This window comes from Anolis sagrei, chromosome 2 (assembly GCF_037176765.1).
Source record: "Anolis sagrei isolate rAnoSag1 chromosome 2, rAnoSag1.mat, whole genome shotgun sequence".
In the NCBI taxonomy this organism is placed as follows: Eukaryota; Metazoa; Chordata; class Lepidosauria; order Squamata; family Dactyloidae; genus Anolis; species Anolis sagrei.
The window spans coordinates 267,728,422-267,750,581 of record NC_090022.1 but is presented as its reverse complement, the minus strand read 5'-3'; the positions used below and the strand labels follow the sequence as shown (position 1 = coordinate 267,750,581).

Here is a 22,160-nt window from a genome sequence, read left to right as displayed (position 1 = left end):
ACAGAGACAGACATGAAGAGAAAGGAATGAAGTGCTTCACCAGCCTGCCTCATCTGTCAAGAATAATACTCTGCATTGCACAGAAAATGATTAATTGAGCATTAAAATTGGTGTTCAGTATATAACACATGCACACTGCAGGCTGTAGCCGTTACTAACCAATATTACAACTTCAGATACTTTGAAGCATCCTTGCATTATACATTGTTAAATTGTATGTGTATCTTGAATTTATCTCCAATTTTGTTCTGGTTTGAGAAAGGAGAAGAAAAATGTATCAGAGATGCCACTTTTAACCTTCATTCTAAACTTTATGTCCACATGTTCTAGTAGATGGATTTTGACTATTAATTTGGTTTTATATGTTTTCTCTGTGTGATATTTGTGCATTATTAGATGACTAGACTGGCCAAGGCAGACCTGTTACACTTGCCTGAATTAGGCATTGTTTGCCATGCCACTAAACCTGCCGCCAAGTGACAACTTCATGGGGGAAATGAGAGCGGAGTCTGGCCTGCAGAAGATGGACGCCCTGTCTCTGTTTTTATTATTTTATTTTGCTTTCTTTTCTCTTCTTTTAAAACTTTTTGTCCCTTTTTTGCTTTTAATTCTTTTATTTCTACCTGTGAACTGGTTCTTCAGTTCTGTAAAATGGTGTTCTGTTATAAAAGTTCATGATTCATTTTAAACTTGATCCTGTGAAACTGTTTTGTTAGTGGAATTCTCTTAGCTAAATATCTCTTTAGTTAGAGCCAAGTACTAAATTCAGCTTTTATATAACTCTGAGCTAAATCCAGTCATTAATCCCAAATAGAGTAGGACTTCATTAGAAGTAGGTATCAGTCATCATATCTATTGAATCAGTAAGACTTACATAAAGTAGTGACCTTACAAATACGTATAAACCAGTGAATCTACTCTAATTGTGATTAAGAATTGGATGCAGCCTTTTGTAGTTAGCTACTACATGCAATCCCAAAGGTTCACCATTGAAAGCAAAAGCTCAGTGAAATTAATTATCTCAGTAAACCTGGCTAGAATTGGATTGTTAGACAAGTAGCAGAACTCATTTGTTTCCATGTGCAATTATTACACATATTTGGCTTTTATTTTTTTGAAATATACATGGGAGAGTTTATTCTTCCTGAAATTCTCTAAGAATGTTACTGGAGCTTCTCTAACTCTTCATATGAAGTAAGGTTACGCAGTTTAGCAAGTCAGTTGCCAGTACCTAAAGAGACAGTATCCCCCTTCACACGCCAATTTCCATTATGTATGCCACTACCATATATACATAAATTTTAACACTGTTTGGGATTGCTCTGTGAAAAAAGTATTCCCATTTGGTTGGGATAATATGCGAAAGGGGCCAGTGTTGCTTCAAGATTGGTAGATGATTTATATTTGTTATTTAGATTAATTTCTGGAACAAATCTTTAAAAGATGGAGAACACTCAAAATAATTGTGAAATGATCTGTAAAGTATTGACCAGTGTTTGTTTTGTTTTGTATACTGTCTTCTCTTTACTGTAGCATTCTATGGGAAGACGACAAGCATCACAATTTTTCCCTTCCATCTTGACATATGGTTCTCTTAAATACAGCAGAGGCACATCATAGAAGTGTTTTCGTCAAGTTTGAATATTTTCTGCGAAAACTTGCCAAGAAAAATTCCAACAATCTTTTGTTACTTTTCTCTGCAGCAGAGATGACAGATCACAAATTATATTGTCATCCTTTTTTTCACCACATCTCTCTCTTTCTCTCTCTCTCTCTTTTGAATAAGTAATTTATGTGCACTATGAAAATAATGGTAAATTTATGCAAGCAGATAGTGGATTGTATTGCTAGCAAGAATCCTTTCTGAAGATACTGATTTTTCCGATGGCCTAGAGATTTATTCTAAAACCACATAAATTTTGGGAGGTAAAAAGCTGGCCTCATGTGAGGGGTAAGACTCCAGCAATAAAATTAATTTGACATAAATCATTTACATAAATTGATCAGTGATTATAGTTATTTATCAGTTTAAAATGACATGGTCTTGCTCTGAATGAATGGTGTTTGTGTGTGTGAGTGCACGCTTGTACATGTATGCATTTCATATCATGCTTATAAGGATGTCATTGTCAGTGCTGGGTGTTCTTAACATAGGAAAGAGTGTCTTGGGGGGATTGTAACTACTGAAATACATTTTTATTTTTGTTTTATTGTGAAATTGTATCCCAGTTTTTAAAATTAATCTAAGAAAAATCTAGATAATTATAATCAGGACCAAAATATATAGGTCTTATTTTTGTTTTGTTTTTAAAGGCAGTATATATTGTGTAAATAATTTTGTTTATCCAAACATTGAAGTCCTGTTTGTCTGATTTTTTGTGTGTAGTTTTGAAGCTGGGTTTTCAAAAATTAAAACTTTTTTATTCTAAAAGTGAGACATTGTAAACATTTGATCAGGAAACAAGTATGTTCTTCTATATGTTTCTGCTTAGTTGTTGGGTTGTATTCAGATGGCACCTTCCCAGTGACTGAGGTCTTGATCCAGTGGAAGCTTCCATCCGAAAAAGGAGAGAGGCTTTTTTGTGTGAATCTTCTCCTTGCTGTTCCAACTTCCAAAACTCCCCCCAGCCATCTGGAGCAAAGTTTAATGACTGCGGGAATCTGTCGGTGTGACAGAGAATTTCCAAAAACAATCGTCTTTATTCTGCAGACAGAAGCCCCTGTTGGATTAAAACCCCGAGACCAATACTTTGGGCATACCTTAAAGGATTGCAGTCCTGTATATGCTTGAAGCTAGTCTTATCAAACTCAGTACCCTCCTGAGTAAACATGCATAGCATTGCACTTGGAATAATCAAAACTGCAGTCCATTCACTATTGGAATCTGGAAAGGTTTTCACTGATTTTAGTAGTTTATTGTATTCATTTGATTAGAAAATTGAGCATTTATGTGCTTTAACTACTAAAATCATGAAATATTGGCCAGCTAGCATATATTGGTCCATGGCATTTGCCACCTTCCTCACCCAAAATCAATGATATTTGAATTCCTAGATTGGAACACAATTTTCATTTCCCTTTTGATATTGCTATGGCTTTATGTTTTTTGTTTGTTTTTTTTTGCCATTGGGTGCTTGAGAAACTCAGGTTGACCTCAGAAGCTTGGAAAACATACAGTACAGGTCTTCAGGTTAATTTCTAGTGTCTGAGGTGTCCTCATTTTTATTTGTAACAATGCAGAAGTTAATGCATTACTATGAACGTGTGTAGGTTTTCTTGTGGAAGGTTTAAGCAAGCATTTTAAGCTGGAGCATCATGCTTTCTTTATCAATGAAATAAGGTGGTGAGATTCTTTGTGAGGACTGAATTGTCCAAGAACGCTTGCAGTTATTTTTAAGAATTGTTACTTCAGGCTTACGTCACCACTAGACAGAGTTCTGTTATTTTTTGTTTGTTTTTCAGCTAATTGTTTCAGATCAGTGTATCTGTTAGAATATTTTACTATTGGGTTTTCTTATGTGAGGTGTAAAGTTACCCTAATTGCCTTTAGGGAAGACTTCCTTTTAATAAAGTTCAGTGTGCTTGGATAGTGTTAAAACATCTTTGGGCTAATATCTCAAAGATACATTGACACTGTAGCATATTGTATTGCGTTAAGCCTTGAACCTGGATGACGTTTTGAGAAAGACTGGCAAAACGTGCTTTTAACCTTGTTAATAAATAGACTGGACAGATTGGAAATTGCCTTAGCTATGTCTGCTTGGTTGAAAAGTCTAATTTAACCATGGTTTAGAGATTTAATTGTAATAACTGTGGTCTGCAGATTGCTCTTGTGACTGAGAAATAATTTTGGCAAAAACTTGAGGTTATTCACTCACTCACTCACTCCTGAAGTTAAGGAGCGGGTTACTTCAGCCGAGGTACATATGCTCTAGATCAGTTTGGTTCTAGGTTTCTTGCCTTGTTGCACCGGACTGACCATCGGTAGTCATATGGCAACATTTTTTTAGCATGTTGAACAGAAGACAAGGGCAAATTTTGGTTAGCACACTCCTATTTCCTCCTTTTTTCCTTTTTGACTGATTTGGTTATTTGCCATTTCTGGGGATTAAACTTTAAAAAATGTTCTTCTTTTCTGTATCTGATGTTCTGTGTGCTATTAGTGATGCAGCCAACACGAACGGTTGTCATGTGTAACACAACTTTCGATCACCGTGAAAACAACGTCCTGCGAAAGCGTCCATGCTTGATATCGTTTGGTTCATGAACATTAAGTTTCCAGTACAGGTGACCCATAGCTCAAAGTGTTAAATAATTGTCTACATTGTTCAGTTTTTAAAAGTAAAAATCTGGTAATGAGCTTGCTAGTTTTGCTCACTTGTTGTTCCTAGTGGAGCAGGGGAAAAGGAGAAACTTGAATTATTTTATTTTTTGTAAGGCTCTCGTAGATTGATTTTTTTTCTTTACTATTTTTAAGTTGAAGGGTAATGGTAAATGGAAAAATAACGCTTGGGACGTGGTTTTATTCTTGCTAATAAAAATATTTGCTCTTCAGGTAAAATTCCAGATGAAGCCAAAGCCCTTTCCCTCTTGGCTCCTGCTCCTACAATGACAAGTCTGATTCCTGGTGGGGGACTGCTTCCTATACCAACGCCTCCTGTGAGTTCGGTAAGTGCCACTGAATTTGATAATGAAATAAGTTGTAACTTGTTACTACTTATCTGGGAATGTAATTTCTTCAGTTATAATTTTGATACATTTTCCATTACAGCGACAACTTTAACACATCCTAATTTGAAATTATCCAAAATCCATGGGCGATAATAATAATCTTTATTTATACTTCACCCTGTCTCCCCGAAGGGACTCAGAGCAGCTTACAATATGGATAGCATGCAAAAAATTGATTAGACAAACTATAGAATACCATATTTATTCTGTTTTAAGACACCATCCATTCTAAGACACACACTAATTTCAGTACCACCATCAGAGTAAAAGCCTTATTTATTATATATATAAAATACCTACGATTCTTCGGATGCACATCACTTTGGAGATGTTTATATGGGAAAAAGTGTGTCTTAGAATGGGAGAAAAACAGTAGTGCGGAAGATAGAGTGTTCTTCACAAGTCTTTGTCAGTTTAGATATTAAATAAAAGTAGACTGTGATTATGGGACAGCAGAAAATAAGAGTCTATTCAAGCAGGTTTACTCAGAACTTCCAGCGATTCCAGGAGCTGCTACATTTTGTTGAGTTGAATGGATTAACCTGGTTAAGTTATAATACTTTGTTTTTGAAGTATTTTGCATGTTGGTGTTAGTATAATCAACTCCACTGCTTTTCTCCTCTGAAAAGTAGTGCCTTGCTGGCCTGATGAGTCAGTTAAGATTGTTTCCAGTGAGGCTGTAAACGTAGTTGCTGTCTCTCCTTTGGAGCTCAGGGTCGGAAGACAAAAATCCTTGCCTGTTGCTGTAAAAATAATCCTCTATTTTCAGATTGGAATTCCTCTTAGTTCACTGGGAGCTATACCAGCAGCAGCCTTGGATCATAATATTACGGCCATTGGAGATATACCCCAGCCACCCATTATGGGCAATGTGGACCCTTCCAAGATTGATGAAATTAGAAGGACTGTGTATGTTGGAAATTTGAATTCCCAGGTAAATGTCTTTGCAACATTGGACTGCACAAATGGAAAGTGTGGCTTCATGTGCTGTAGTTTAACAGATCTAATCTGAATGAACATTTGTTTCACTGACTTCCCTGATTGTTGTGTGCAAAGGGTGTACACTGCAGGAACTGAAAAAAAATAGTTTTCTTCCCAGCTTGTAAAGTATTGTGCTATATACAGCACCAATGCAACAATACCAGTCCCTACCCATTGGATTACAGCAGGGACAGGCAAGGTTTTCAACATGTAGGATGCAGTTGTTGGTTAACTTAACTCTTGGTACATTTAGAAACATGTTTACCTGCTCATAGCAATAGCTCTTCCTGTCTTTGCATGAAATGTTTGCAAATTGCTATAGTAATGTATATTTCGGTTTTTTAAAAGAATTATGTATCTGTGTTTAGACAAGTGGGAATAGCACCAGATGGGAAGATAAATCTTTGCCTCCATAGTTGTCGTTCTCTTCCACACTGAATAGGAGACTATATTGGGGTATGCCAGAACATTTCCTTAAAACTAAAAACAGGAAAAACAAGAGCATACCTATTAGTTCAGTTGATATTTTTCTTTCCCAAACTGCAGTGGGCTTATGACCGCAAACTCAGATCTTTTATGGATCACTATGGATGTAATTTACCCAGTCTTGACTGCTGGAGGAGAAAAGCATGATCTCTCTTGAAATTCTGTCTTTTCCTATGACTCATAATGGCCAAAGCAGTGCACCTTATTGTTGTAAAATTGTTGAACTACAACAGGTGTAACTGTGCTGCTCTTAATGTTTGTGACTCAGAAGATGGGGAGCCATATTTTGTTTTCACACCCATAATTGGCACCAAAAGGTAACACTACTGTGAGCACAAACCTGGGAGGTTGAGAGACAATGTAGAATGTTCACAATTCAATGTAGCCAATGAGTAGAGGTAGGGGACAGTTGCATGAATATGTGTGTGTGTGTCCGTGTCCTCTTGAGCTAATTTATTTATTCTTTTCTCTTACTTTCTCTTTTAAGACTACTACAGCTGATCAGTTACTGGAGTTCTTTAAGCAAGTTGGGGAAGTGAAGTTTGTGCGGATGGCGGGTGATGAAACTCAGCCAACACGTTTCGCTTTTGTGGAATTTGCTGACCAAAATTCAGTACCTAGAGCCCTTGCCTTTAATGGAGTTGTATTTGGAGACAGGCCTCTAAAGTAAGAACTTACTCAAATACTGTGAAATCAAAATCTGTTGATAAATAATTGAATGTAATTATAACCCCATTGTTTTGTGTGTGTGTGTGTGTGTTTTGGTTATTTTGCCATGTGCAATTTGTATTTTGAAACTATTATTCAATATATAGATGTCATTTTCTGCTTTTAAAAACATTGTGCCTCCATAATGCTATTTGTATGCATTTTTTCCTTGTTAGCTTGAACCTGATGCATGGCCTCCACTGTTATTTTTGTTATTGTTCTATCCCTTCAAGATTTCTGATATTGCTCTTGCCTTCCTCTGAGGCTGAGTGAGCATGACTTGTCCAAGACCACACAGCGAGTTTTCATGGTCCAGCAGGGATTCAAGCCCTAGTCTCTCAGAATCTTGAGTCCAATATTCAAATTATTATATCATGTGGTTCTTCCTCTATCCTTGCTTAGACTGTAAAATGGATAAAAGCAGGCATGATGCAATGTTAAATATTTATGAAAAATTTTCCTTATTGTAGTTGTAATCTTGATTCTTTCACAAAAACATGATCAGCAATGTAATCTATCTAGTACTGTGGTAAAAATATTAAATATTAATACTGGCTAATGTTACCTAGCCATTATCCCATCAGATGGTTTTGGATAAAGTAAGAATGTACTTTACATCATGGCCTGTTCAGCATGCATAAACTTTCAGTTAAATAGATGAGGTAGAAGTGAGAGGGAAGATATTTAACTCAGGTACCCGAAATGCTAGTCACCATTTGTGTAGACATTATTTGTTCACAATAGTAACAATTATTCCTTTGTAGTGTACCTACAATATTCTGTGTTCTATGCTTAGTATAGATCAGTGCCTGCCTGGTACAAAATTTTTAAAAATGGAGTGGGATAGAAAAGTAAGTGATTTAAAAGCATTGCCAGGCTGAAGAAAGGCAGTAAACAGCACCCTCACGTTCCACTGTTTTCATTATCCCCTGTAAAGTAGAATAAAACTCCACTGTTCACAAAGTGACTAAAATGCAGCAAATGATATATACATTAGTTGATGCAAAGGCATGTGCCACAACGTCTGAAGTGGTATTCTGATACTTAATGTCCTAGCTCCAGGACCCGTGTACCATATTCAGCCAGTTTTTGTGATTTCTTGGCCACCACCTCCACTGTCTTTCAAACCATGTCAAATCACACATTTTAAACTGAGAATGAATATCAAGTAATCATGACTTCTTGTTTCCTGTTCCAGTGGATGGACTATCGTGGGTAAACGCCCCATGTATTTCATTATAAACATTAATCCCCTTTTAAGTTAAATCATTTTTCAGATGGTGTTCACTAATTTTGGCCATTATGTGAGCAAACAGAGCACTCTCTTGTCTTTTCTGTGTAAAAAGATATTGATATTTTTAGTATCGGATGCAAATATCTTCCTAATGCAACAGTAGATTCAACAAACTACTCCTTGGTATGTATTGTCGAAGGCTTTCATGGCTGGAATCTAGGTTCTTGTGGGTTTTTTCGGGCTATAGGACCATGTTCTAGAGGCATTTCTCCTGACGTTTCGCCTGCATCTATGGTAAACATCCTCTTGCCATAGATGCAGGCGAGGATGCTTGCCATAGATGGAGGCGAAACGTCATAGATGCAGGAGAGGATGCTTGCCATAGATGCAGGCGAAACGTCAGGAGAAATGACTCTAGAACATGGCTCTATAGCCCGAAAAAACCCACAAGAACCTACTCCTTGGTATATTTAACACTATCCATTGTTTATAAATTTATTTGTGCCCTAGTTATCAATCAGTATTGTTAAGCCCTGTTATGATATATGATCAACTTCTTCTTAGATGTCCATATAGATTTTTCATTTCTTCCTCCTCAGCTTCTGGTGGGAATATAAATTTGGATTCTGGTTATTGAACGATTTTCAGTCACGTTTGGGAGAAAGACAGAATACAACTCAAATAAATTGATATATTAATATGTTTTGCATGAAGTCTTGCTGATATCCAGACTTCACATTATATTCCCCTGACTGCTTTTGCTACATATCGTCTCACTATTAGTACCATGCTATATCTTCTTAGATCATTACTATCAATGGAAAATGCTTCATTCTTGTCCACTTTAACCTGCTCATCTTAGTGCGGTATTTACATGTTCCATTTCTTGTTTTACAATATCTTATTTTCCTCTGTTTCATGTTTCTCATTCTCCTAGTTTTTATATTGTGTAGCTTCTGACTTCCCTTTCACATCTGAGCATGTCAGCAGCTGAAAACGCTTTAAGATTGAGTCGAGTTGCACTTGTCCTTTGGTTTTAACAATATCTAGTTGAGTTTCTTACAAGATTTATCTTTTGCTTCATTTTGGATAATCTTCTCATAGGATCTTCAGAATAAAATATATTCTGAAGTGCCTCCTGTTGCAGAGTACTAAGAAGCGTTAGCTAAAGCACCACTACCATTGTCTCTTAGAAATCTTCCACCAATATGTCCCCTCAACTGTAGTTGCTGGGCAATAGCTGTTTGGTACATTTAGTCTGATTCCTTAGCAACAGCAATCTTGCTGTCATTATATACCCTCTTACCTTATTGGAGCACACCATGGAAAGTTAGTGTAAAGGTGGATATTCTTGACCTGCAGAAAGATTTGGAGAGGGAGGTGCCATCCATGTTTGCTTTGTACTAATATTATAAACACTTTTGTTGACCCCCAGTTCTGTTCTTGATTGCACTGTGAAGTAATAGATAGAGTGGTCATAACTGTACTTGGTTAGTCCCAGCTGGAGTGGACCCATAGAAACAGTTGCTGAATTTTGAGTCAGCATGTAGATAAATCCCATTGATTCAACTGGTGGGCAGATAATAAGATTCAGGCTAGCATTGGAATATGAAGCATGTAGAATAGAACTCTGCTGATGGTACTTACTTAATTGTTTACTTGGCAAGTTCTTACTAATGAAATGGATTTACTCTTGTTGGGACTATTGACTGAGTTTGATCCTATGTGTATGCATACGTACAAACTAAATCAAATCTACTTGTTTAATTTAGAATCAATCACTCCAATAATGCAATAGTGAAGCCTCCTGAAATGACACCACAAGCAGCTGCTAAGGAGTTAGAAGAAGTAATGAAAAGAGTGCGAGAAGCCCAGTCTTTTATATCAGCTGCTATTGAGCCAGGTATGATGTTATTTGCACTGTAAGAAAAAATATCAATTACTGTGAATCCTTGTGTGTAATTAGAAGATCTTTTTTTAAAAAAAGAAATAGGTAGAAGCAATGCTGAACCAGCCCATAGAAAAATCATTTGTAACCCATCAGTTTTGATGTCATCTAACTGGTTTAGTAACTGAGAGTTTTAAATATATTACAGTCAAGATGATCCTGATCAGATGCCTCATTTCACTGCATTCTCTGGTCAAAGCGTAAAGAGCTATTAAACCATGGTAAATGACTATGTTAATAACCATTAAACATGTACTAAACTGATCACATGGCATTGAATCAGATCTCTGTTCCCATTCCTCTCAGAGGTGTGATAATTTTTAAAATAAATGGGAACTTTAAAAGGTAAATGTTTTTTACTTCAAAAGTGAAAATCTAGCAGAATTTCTTTCTTTAGATATACAAAGGGACGATAATTAATCTGAACTTGGAAATAGTTAATGTCAAAATCAGTCCATAGATAGCAGTCTTTTGACTTAGAAAGTAATGAGAAAAGGAAAAATGAAGTCCCCTACTGCAAGGATGTGCAACACTGGTAGGCAAGGAAGACCACATTAGAGACTTTGTGTAGAGCTGCACACACTGCAGCTGCATCTCAAAACAAAACAAAAACACTGTAGCTTTGTCACTAGTTGTCTCCAAATGCCTCCTAAGGATCATGAAGGCATTCTCACTATGTTTTGCAGCTTTTCTGGGCTGTTTTAGGCTCAGGAGTGGCCTGTTTTTACTTCCTGATTCACTTTCTGATTTATGAAAGGCCTCTCCTGTACATCACTTAGGGAAAAGTGGTAGAAACAATCCCACCCTGCACCCTAGACTGCATTTGGGGGCAAATGTGTTTTTGAAAAATGTGCATTTTTTTCTTTACACTGGGCAACCAGGGAATCTCCTAATATGATAGAAATGCCCTCTTCATCTCCAGGAATTATTTTGAAATATTTTCTCCTTTGTGCACTGAACCCACAACATTTTCCTGTAGGATTGTACGCAGATTGCAAGCTGCACTTTGCCCACCTGTCATATACTGCTTCACATACTAATTAAATATAAATGCATTACTAAATATGTAAAATACATTTATGCAGGTAGATCATTTTCTTGGTTCTACTTATTTAGGAAGTGTTACTCCTCTTATAAGCCATGTCCACTACATAACTTTCTAGAGTTGCAAGCAGAAGTACTTCTCTCCTTTAGGGCTTTGACATAAAATGCAGTGTAAAGCAGGTAGTTTCTGCAAAGCTTTTGAACTTGCTATCTTGAAACTTGTATATTTTCTCTCTGTAGTCAGTTTTACCAAACATGTTTTTGTGCATTGTGGCAGCAACCTAAATTCCATTCCTTATTTAGCTAGCTGTTTATAATTATCTGGTTTATGTGTACTGCTGCAGGATGGCTGCACTCAACGAATATATGCAATGACTTTCTTGGATGTTTCTGAAGGATTTTTGCAAAGAAGGAAGATGTGCAGAGAGTAGGCCCTTTGCAATATATGTGGTATATTCCACTTGTGCCAGATTGTTAGCTGGGATCTTTAACTATTCTGAGCTTACACTGCAAAGTCGTTTTTTCTCTCAGAGTCTGGAAAGAGCAGTGAAAGGAAAGGTGGTCGGTCGCGTTCGCATTCACGTTCAGAATCCAGATCTAGTTCAAAATCTCGAAGGAAAAGATCACACTCAAAACGCAGGTAAAGTCCTAGCATTAAAAACTTCTCTGAAAACAATAGCTGTTTTTTTCTTGTCAGTCACATTTGTCATGGAAGGGTGGCTAAAATATTTTGATACCACTGACAAATGACATTGCTTTTCCTCCTGGATTTCTCATTTCTTACCATGGTTAGTTGAAATGATGGTTTGTGGGAATATAAAAAAATAAATAAAATAAAGCCCGCTGAATCTTGCCTGGGTCTATAAATGCACAGGAAGTGTCTGCATTCAACAAGCCCTCTGTCTTTCTGTGTTTTCGTTCCCTTGAATTTTTTCTTAAAGTTTCTGCTGTACTTCACAGCTGCTGCCTCTTGCAAAAATCTCATTGGGGGGGGGGGGGTGGTTTCCCCTTGTGTATCTTCAAGTAATAACGTTTAGTTTGATTTCCTCCAAGAGCATAATTTATGAAGGCAAACTCACTTTTCTGCAGTCACCCCTTTTCTCCACAGAGAGGTGCAGATATTATTTGCTTTTCCCACTTTGTTTTTGTTGGAATCATTGTGAGTATGCTGCCAATGGCAAAACCCCTTTCTTTCTCAGGATGGCACGAAGAGCAGCTGGGTTCATCCCGCTTGTTAGAGCAAAGGACAAGTCTCACTGTTACAGTGCTTTTGCATTAAATGCAGCATGCACATTCTACAAAAGCCCATCACAAGATACTCTTTTGCACATGCCACAGGGTTTAGATTTTGATAGATTATGCTGTGATGCTAAAGAATGTTTGGCATCTGATCCCAAAGAACAAAAGGCCCTATTTTCTTCATAAGGAGTGGGAGCAATGCATAGTCGGAAGTGTCCCCGTGCACCATCTTGCCAGGCTTGGGTTGCTCCTCCTCCCTACCTAAGAATGAATATTCACACAACCTCTCATTTCATTAGAGATAATATTGAATTTTATCTGTCTAAATTTCAAAATGAGACAGGCTTTTACCACTTATTTTGAGCCTCACAATATATCAGAGTTGAATTCCTTATGCGGTATCTGCGTTTACATGCAGTGATAAGGTAGAATTTCAGACATTTGGGTCATATTGTGAACAAACTGTATGTTGATTCACTAGGCACATTTCCTCCTGTTTCCCTTTGGTACAACTTTGAATTATAGAATCATAAAGTTGGAAGAGACCACATGGTCCATCTAGTCCAACCTCCCGCCATTCAGGAAAAGCACAATCAAAGTAGCCCCAACAGATGGCCATACAGCCTCTGTTTAAAAGCTTCTAAGGAAGGGGCTTCCACCACACTCCGATGCAGAGAGTTCCACTGTTGAACAGCTAAACTTAAACTAAGAATAGTCAGCTGTAGTAGTGCACAGGGCATTTTCTAAGCCTAGGGTCATGAAATGGCCACAGTCAGAAGTTTCAGAGTACTCAGTGCTAATTTTAAAAATGGGCAATTTTACATGTTAAACTGTGTGCATAATTCTATAGGCTATTTTGAGGAGTGAACTGTCTTCCTGGCGATTTCTTGGAGAAGGAATTCTCATTTTATCCAGAAAAGGGACAGTCTTTTGCAAACTGAGGTTTTCAATTGTCGTTCTGAAACAAAACATGTTCTCAAGCCAATAATTGGTTGTTTTTCATTTACAAATTCTACCTTGTGCAGAAACAATATGATCATATTATTCTGCCATTGTGAGTGGTAGCTTGAAATATCTAAGTTAATATTACTTCTTTATAATAACTAGACATAAAAATTGGCTTTTATGGATACACAATTGAATATTGCTCTGTTCAAAATGTATCCTGTTAGAAGCAGCTATAACAGCAACATGCTGCCATTTAGGAATACGTAATTGAAGTACTCCTGAGAGGCTGCCATTCCTCTCATTGCTAAACAACTAACTACCATTGTTGAATGGCAATTGTCAGGAGTTCTTCAAAACAATGGGTCGGGGAGTTTTAAATTTGTATCACACATTATTAGTAATAATGGCTTGAGGTAGTCTGGGATTCCTGTGTATGTCATGATGTGATTTTGAACCATTTAAAGCCATATTTTAGGTTATCAACTTTGTTGCTTTTCTCAACTATTTTATTTAATATTTATCCTGCTTGACCCAAAAAAATATACTCAGACACCTTTATTACAGTCATATGCCAGTCTCTACAATTATAAAATGAACAGCAACAGAATAAGGAAGCGCAAATTAGTTAATTTGTTTTTTTAGTGGTGTTTATTAATTTTCTTAGATATTAAAAAAAAACATTTGAGGAGGCTGTTAAAAACAAGGAAAATAGTTAAAATTGTCAGAAGAATCAATAAACTTCAATTCGAAAGTTTTAACTCTTCCAAAAAGCAAGTTGCAATGTGAGAGCAAGTTGTAATTCTGAATGGAGGACAATGTACAGTCTCAGAGCAACAGATGAGAACACTCCTATATGTGTGAAGCAGGTCTCAGCAGGTGATTGTGTTCTCAAGGAGTCTCCTGAAGATTTTAACATCTCAGCGAGTTGTTACAAGTGACCTCTTAAGAGTCAGGTCCCCAGCAATTTGGGCTTTAAAGTAAATATACTATGGGCTTTAAAATAAATATGTTTCAAAGGTAATTTAGACAACTGAGGGTGGGTATAAAAGATATATAAAAGATGATATAGAAGTATATACTGGTCTCTGACCTTAAAAAAGAAAGATTTGATTTGATACAGAAGTTGACCTGGTGAACAAATACAATCTGTAGTCAGTTCTTGTGGGTTTTTTCGGGCTATATGGCCATGTTCTAGAGGCATTTCTCCTGACGTTTCGCCTGCATCTATGGCAGGCTTCCTCAGAGGTCTGCTGGAGCTGGGAAAAAAGGGGTTTATATATCTGTGGACTGACCAGGGTGAGACAAAAGGCTTTTGTAAGTTGGGCTAGGTGTGAATCTTTTCAACTGACCACCTTGATTAGCATACAATGGGCTGACTGTGCCTGGAGCAAACTCTTAATGAAAGGTGCTTAGATGTCCCTGCCTGTTTTTCTCTGCTGTTTTAATTTTAGAATTTTTTAATACTGGTAGCCAGATTTTGTTCATTTTCATGGTTTCTTCCTTTCTGTTGAAATTGTCCACATGTTTGTGGATTTCAATGGCTTCTCTGTGTAGTCTGACATGGTGGTTGTGAGAGTGGTCCAGCATTTTTGTGTTCTCAAATAAAATGCTGTGTCCAGGTTGGTTCATCAGGTGCTCTGCTATGGCTGATTTCTCTGGTTGGAGTAGTCTGCAGTGCCTTTCATGTTCCTGGATTCTTGTTTGGGCGCTGCGTTTGGTGGTCCCTATGTAGACTTGTCCACAGCTGCATGGTATACGGTAGACTCCTGCAGAGGTGAGAGGATCCCTCTTGTCCTTTGCTGAACGTAGCATTTGTTGGATTTTCTTGGTGGGTTTGTAGATTGTTTGTATGTTGTGTTTCCTCATCAGCTTTCCTATGCGATCAGTGGTTCCCTTGATGTATGGCAGGAACACTTTTCCTCTGGGTGGATCTTCATCTTTACTCTTGTGGCTTGTTCTTGGTCTTTCAGCTCTTCTGATGTCTGAGGTGGAATATCCATTGGCCTGTAGAGCCCAGTTGAGGTGGTTCAGTTCATCTTGGAGGAGGTGGGGTTCACAGATTCTTTTTGCACGGTCTGCCAAGGCTTTAATGGTGCTTCTTTTTTGACTTGGGTGATGGTTGGAGTTTTTATGTAGATATCTATCTGTGTGTGTGGGTTTTCTGTAAACGGTGTGACCCAATTGTTGATCTGGTTTACGGATGACTAGGACATCTAGAAAAGGCAATCTTCCTTCCTTTGTATTTATCTTTTCCCATTACAGAAGTAGATCTCGGGACAGATCCCGCTCTAGTCAGAAGGACAGGCGCAGATCCAGAAGTCCACTGAAAAATCGTTCAAAATCAAAAGAACGGCGGAGATCAAGAAGCCGTTCTCCTTCTCGGTGAGATTTTGTTTCAGTTTGTATTTTTCAGAGCCATTATCAGGTATGAAAAGCTTCACACAAAACTCTGCTTATACTCTGTGTGGGGCTACAAAGTGGTGTTCTCTTGCAACCCAGATGCCTTTTCTACTCCTTCAGAGTAACAAATGGATTTCACCACAATAATAGCTTTCCTTTGTAAGATTTAGTACCTCTAACAGATGCCGTTTTGTGATATATTTTTGCCTTAATTTGTTGCATTTCCCCTTTGAAGAGACATGCTTTATAGTTGCAACCTCATTATTTGAACTGGATGCTCAGCTATATTGCCATGAATACTGGATGAGTTAAATTAATAGACATTTACTTTTCACAGGGAGAAGAGGAAGGAGAGCAAAGAGAGGATAAGAGAAAAAGAGAAGATTAGAGAGAAAGACAGAGATAAGGAAAAAGAGAAGGATCGGGACAAAGACAGGGGCAGAGAGAGGGAGAAAGACAGGGGCAGAGAAAGGGAGAGAGAGAAGGAGAGGACCAAAGATAGAGACAAAGAGAGAGTGAAAGATAAAGAGAAGGATAGAGAAAGAGATAGAGGTAGAGAAAAGGAAAAAGATAAAGAGAAGGACAAAGGAAAAGGAAAGGACAAAGAGGAGAAGGAGAAAGAGAAGGAAGAAAAAGGCAAGACAGAGGATTTAGACAAGGAAGGCGAAAAGCTTAAAGAGAGAGAAACAGAAAAGGAGGGAGACAAGGAGAAAGATGACAACGAACAGGCAAAAGAGAAAGAAGATGGGGAAAAAGACCAAGAGAGAGAAAAAGAAAGAGAGAAAACCAGAGAAACAGAAAGAGAAAAGACCAGTGAAAAAGAAAGAGAGAAGACTAGTGAAAAAGAAAGAGAGAAGACCAGTGAAAAAGAAAGAGAGAAGACCAGTGAAAAAGAAAGAACGAAGGACAAGGAAGTAGAGAAGGCAAAAGACAAGGATAAGGAAAGGGACCGAGAGAAAGAAAGGGAGAGAGAAGAAAAAAGGAAAAAGGAGAAAAGATCCAGGACACCACCTAGAAGTTACAGTTCTTCAAGAAGATCGCGTAGTTCCAGCAGGTTTGATTCTTGTCCAGTTTTGTTAAGTTTCATAGATTGTCTGCTCTTTCTTATAGAAGCTGAGTGACACATTCCACTTATTTGGAGCAGTATATAATACTTTTATTGAATGTGGTCGCTTTGCAATGTTTGATTCTTTCAGTCACATTTTCTCATAGTTAATCTGTGAGAGTTTAGGCCATGAAGACACCATGGTTTTGCTATTTTCAGCATTCAGGCAAATGCCCACTTGTTCCCATGGCATTTAAGCCAAGCAGTGCCAGAGGGTTCCATCTTGTCTCTTTAATATACATTTGAAACAACAGCCATGTTGGCCATTGTAACACCAGTATTTGAATGACACCAACTCTGTCCCATCTGAATGAGGTGCGACAGAGGGACTGAGCCAGTCTCGGCAGACAATTGACAACCTTATTTTCCATAAATGTTCTGAGTCATTTTAACAGTCATCTGCATTTCTGTAGTTTGTGTGAACAAATGCTTCCTTCTGCCCTAAGTGAATCTTGCACCATTCTGAGACATTGGATGACTCCCGGAGTGACCTATTAGAGATCCTGTATTATTGGTTTAAGTCAATAGCTGATGGTTGAACAAGCCTTTCATTTTAAGAGTGAAATGGTGGGTTCATTTTCATAGTTTCCATGTGTCTATGTCAGTGTTGGAAATCCCCAACACTTTTGAAACTTGGATACCCTTGAAAAGCTCCATATGCTGTATACTCAAGTTTATTACTTAACTTTATTTACATTTTAAAGCTTTGATAGATAAATCTGAAAATTAAAGTGGAAAAATTGAATAAAAGAAAGGGAGAAATATCACGACTCATAAGAAGGCCACTCTGTTTATAAAGGCAACAAATTACATGCAATTTGTTAAAAGAGTTCATAGCCATCTCTAAAAGTCCCAGCCAAAATCATATTTTAATTACTGACATGGAATAGAATCATAGAATCATAGAGTTGGAAGAGACCTCATGGGCCATCCAGTCCAACCCCCTGCCAAGAAGCAGGAATATTGCATTCAAATCACCCCTGACAAATGGCCATCCAGCCTCTGCTTAAAAGCTTCCAAAGAAGGAGCCTCCACCACACTCCGGGGCAGAGAGTTCCACTGCTGAACGGCTCTCACAGTCAGGAAGTTCTTCCTAATGTTCAGATGGAATCTCCTCTCTTGTAGTTTGAAGCCATTGTTCCGCGTCCTAGTCTCCAAGGAAGCAGAAAACAAGCTTGCTCCCTCCTCCCTGTGGCTTCCTCTCACATATTTATAAGTCTGTCATTGCACTTAGTAGTGCTTACCACCGCTTAGCCATTCATAAGAGGCTTTTAAATAGAGGCTGGATGACCATCTGTCAGAGGTGCTTTGAATGCTATTTTCCTGCTTCTTGGCAGGGGTTGGACTAGATGGCCATGAGGTCTCTTCCAACTCTATGATTCTAATATTTTACTCCAATTTCTATACTCCAATATATAACAGTTGTGATGCTGTCTCAGACTGTATTCTAGCCTTCAGCTTTATTATAATTTATTATAATTAGTTAATGCATTATAAGTGAGTGGATTTTTTTTAAAATTGCAGCAAGGATCTTGCTATCTGAACTAGTATCATTCACTATCACCTTACTAGAATATTTTAAATTTTAAATAAAAACAATTTAGAACCTCTAGCAGCAGCAAATACCACAGCACCTTTTCATTGAAAGATTTTAAAAGCCATTAAAAATAATATATAGAGCCAAGCATGATTTCTAAAATGCAGTTTCCATGCAGTAGTGGCTTTTGCACCATCCCTGCTCGACAGGAAGACTTGCTTCTCCCTTTGCCTGTGGCTTGTGATTTGTGTATTCCTATACCTATTTAATTCCCAATGGGATCAAGCCACATGTCAATGAGGCTAGGTCCACTTTCCCTTGAGGGAATGACAACTGGTGTATCAACTGAAACAGTGAAATGAGCAACCCCTTCCCATGCCAGACGAGGTATCCTAAGTATTCCCATCTTGCCTAGAGCAATCTTTAGCTTTCTTACCCTCATTTATCTCAAAACCATCTCCAGGCACAAGTTCAGTCTGCTCGGTTTAGTAGAAGGAAAATAGCAGTAATGCTGTGTGCCTTTCACTTACTTGTGCTGCAGCTGCTTTCCCCAATCATTTTCTGTAGATGTTAACTAACATGAGGGAGAGTGAAATTGAAAAATGAGACAGAAAATCTAATGGAATAACTTGGACAAGGGCTAGCTAATTTACTAGAATGTTGACCACTGGGCAGGAGTCCTCCACACAGAAGCAATTTCTCAAACTGCAATTGCTACCAGATGAGCTAATCTTTGTATGACTCTTGCAGAGATAGACGGAAGAGGAAGAGCCGAAGTCCCTCAAAGTCTCCCAGATCTTCCAAAATCACAAAAAGGAAATCTTCTCGGTCTCCATCTCCAAGGAGGTAAGTATAAAGAATTAATCATGCAACAACTTTCCCAGTGCATACCTCACATTAATTGACCACTTCTACTGAAATGGTTGAGAATCTTGGAGTGATGGGTTGCTTGAACGGGCCTTCTGATTTTCTATTGTGCTGTTTGGCATACTTTTGGGTTTTATTGTAGTTCAAAGACATGGTGGAAGGTTGTTGTTTTTTTTCAATTTGAGGTGTGGCCACACATTTTAAACACACCCCCACCCATTATTTTTTTTGTCCCAAGCAGAAGTGGGAGTGTGCTTTTCACATTCCTTGTCAAGTTGTAAATTATTTTAAGTCAAGTGGGTTAAAGTGCTGAGCTGCTGAACTTGCTGGCTGAAAAGTCACCAGTTCAAATCCAGGGAGCGGGGTGAGCTCCCACTATTAGCCCCAGCTTCTGCCAACTTAGCAGTTCGAACATATGCAAATGTGAGTCATCAATAGATACTGCTCCAGTGGGAAGGTAACGGCGCTCCATGCAGTCATGCCGGCCACAAGACCTTGGAAGTGTTTAATGCTGGCTCTTCGGCTTAGAAATGGAGATGAGCACCAACACCCCAGTTTCGGACACAACTGGACTTATGTCAGGGGAAAACCTTTGCCTTTACCTTATGTTGAAGAAATTGCAATAAATCCCATTTTTTACTTCTAAGAGAATACCACGAGCTTTCTCTGACCACTTATCTAACCACTTAAACATATTATCTTACAACACGTACAAGAAACCTGTACGTTGTCATTGAGATGGACCTATACTTGAATTTAGTAGAGGTCTGCTCTCACTGGTGGAAGTGGGCAAAACATTGGTTTTTGCCAGTTTATCCTTCTGCCCACTATTATTCTAAAAATAACTCAGGTTTGATCTGCACTGCCATATAATGCAGTTCAATGCAAGTTAATCTGAATCCTGAAACTGCATTATATGGCAATGTAGATCTAGCTTCAGTGACATCTGTGTAAAAATTCCAGCATTTCATAGTATCATAATAATTCTAAATATAATGTTTCTCTCAAAACAGAAGCAAGAAAGACAAAAAGACAGAGAAAGAAAGAGACTTGAGTAATGATAGAAGAGAAAAGGAAAGGTCTACATCAAAGAAAAAGAGTAGTAAAGACAAAGAGGTTAAAGAGAAATCAGATAAAACCACAACTTTGAAGGTAAGACACTGTTGTATTTGTTTTTTGCTTTATTTACATATTTCTTATTACATATTTCTCCTACAGGATCCAGGGTAACTTGCAAGCAGTTAAAAACCAGGTACAGCCAAATTAAAACTTGAAAACAATTAAATAAGTATAGTTAAAATGCAAAGTTCAAACAATATAAGACACAATTTATTTATTGTATCAGAAGCAAACCAGGGTACAGTTGTAATGTATTTTAAAAACACAGTTTAAAGACTTGGCATTTTACTAAATGTCCCTTAACCAGTAGCTGGCCACTTGGAGTGCTTCTGGTGTTGCTATAAGAAGGCCCTCCATTGTGCAGGTGGCAGTGCTCAGACTGCATTGTAATAGGTGTTCTGTGGTTTGCTCTTCTCCACACTCGTATGTTGTGGACTCCACTTTGTGACCCCATTTCTCAAGGTTGGCTCTGCATCTCGTGGTGCCGGAGCACACTCTGTTCCACTTTTTTCCATAATTCTATGCAAAATAAGTCTCTCCAGAACTTTGTAAGGATAGGACAACAAGGAGATTAGTCTCTAGCGACCAGAAGCGACTTGCAGCATAAACCACAATTAAAGCATAGCTTAACCCTATTCAGAGTCCTGCCTGACACAAATTTGAAGCCAACTCTCTGCCTTAATAAAAAAGGCCTTTGACAGCCAGCAGAAGAAAAGAGAGAGAGAAGAGGCCAACCAAACCTTCCATAGGAAGGAATTCCATATAATCAAGGAAGCTGGAAATAGCAATAGCTGACATTCTGTTACAGCATATGCAGACTCGAGACAACTTTACACCTGTGTATATTTTTAAAGTCAGTATGGAGTTAGTATTCCCTTCCTCTGTCTATATCAGTGGTTCCCAGCCTTGTTTTGACCAGTGACCACTTTGACCAGAGACCACTCTCCAACATTAGTACTGAAAGGGTTACAAATCCATTTTTGGTCAACTTTAGATTTAGTTTGGTTATTTGGAGTACTAATTCAGAAAATTGCATTGGATAGACCACATCAGCTCTAGTTTCTGATACAGAACATATGTCATCCAGTCGTTGCCATCTGCTCGCTCACTGACCTTATTTTAGGTCTTGCGGCCAGCCCATGGCTGCTGAGTACATCATCTGCTGAGATAGCTAAAGGATCCCAAAGAACATGCATGACTTCTATCCACCTGATAAATTTTTCAGTGATCCCAGGTATATTTAAAAAAAATATAAAAATCAAACATTTACTGACAAAAATCAGAAAGGATTTTATTTTTAAGCAATTATTTGGTATTCATGTAATTTTACCATTTATTAAAAATTAAAGCAAATTTGCATACTAATGAGATGGATGTGCTTATTTTTACACTAAGAATTAAATCTTGGTGGAATATTTGATAATGTAGAATATAGAACATCAACATTTTTCAGAGCTGATCACTATTTTGTGTGGCTTGATAACGAGGCAGATTCTTCAACTTTCAATGGCAGATGGCTGGTATTTTTTATCTCAGTTGAGTATGGCTTATGAATGCAACGTAGTTCTTTAGAATCAAATTTTGAAGGGAAGTATTTCTGAAACTGAAATGATAGTCATCAAGCAAACAAGAGTTAGATGTTCACACAAAATCTGTTGTGCAGTGTTTACAGTGGGCTCTGCAGAAGCTATTTCAGCAGTAGTTTATAAACATGATAATCAGCCTGTTTAGCAAGCCTTGCAAATGCTGATTTGTGATCATCAAATGTTTGATTTTTATGCATATGTTATATTCCAGTATGCCTGAGGTCACA

The 22,160-nt window shown here is 37.8% G+C and overlaps 1 protein-coding gene across 4 annotated transcripts in view; it reads left to right on the top strand.

Moving 5' to 3' along the window:
* SREK1 (splicing regulatory glutamic acid and lysine rich protein 1) overlaps positions 1–22,160 on the top strand; it is a 37,633-nt gene that overhangs the window by 12,163 nt on the left and 3,310 nt on the right. Inside the window, exons 2-11 of one of the 4 annotated variants that reach the window (XM_067464578.1) lie at positions 4,164–4,287; positions 4,556–4,668; positions 5,501–5,665; positions 6,686–6,864; positions 9,913–10,043; positions 11,664–11,772; positions 15,582–15,701; positions 16,057–16,773; positions 19,112–19,207; positions 20,242–20,380. In XM_067464578.1, the coding sequence (XP_067320679.1) occupies positions 4,609–4,668; positions 5,501–5,665; positions 6,686–6,864; positions 9,913–10,043; positions 11,664–11,772; positions 15,582–15,701; positions 16,057–16,773; positions 19,112–19,207; positions 20,242–20,380 (1,716 nt within the window). In that variant the 5' untranslated portion in view covers positions 4,164–4,287; positions 4,556–4,608. Of the gene's footprint in view, positions 1–396; positions 4,288–4,555; positions 4,669–5,500; positions 5,666–6,685; positions 6,865–9,912; positions 10,044–11,663; positions 11,773–15,581; positions 15,702–16,056; positions 16,774–19,111; positions 19,208–20,241; positions 20,381–22,160 lie in introns of all 4 variants that reach the window. The other 3 variants (XM_060761578.2, XM_060761576.2, XM_060761577.2) reach the window with 3 other exon arrangements.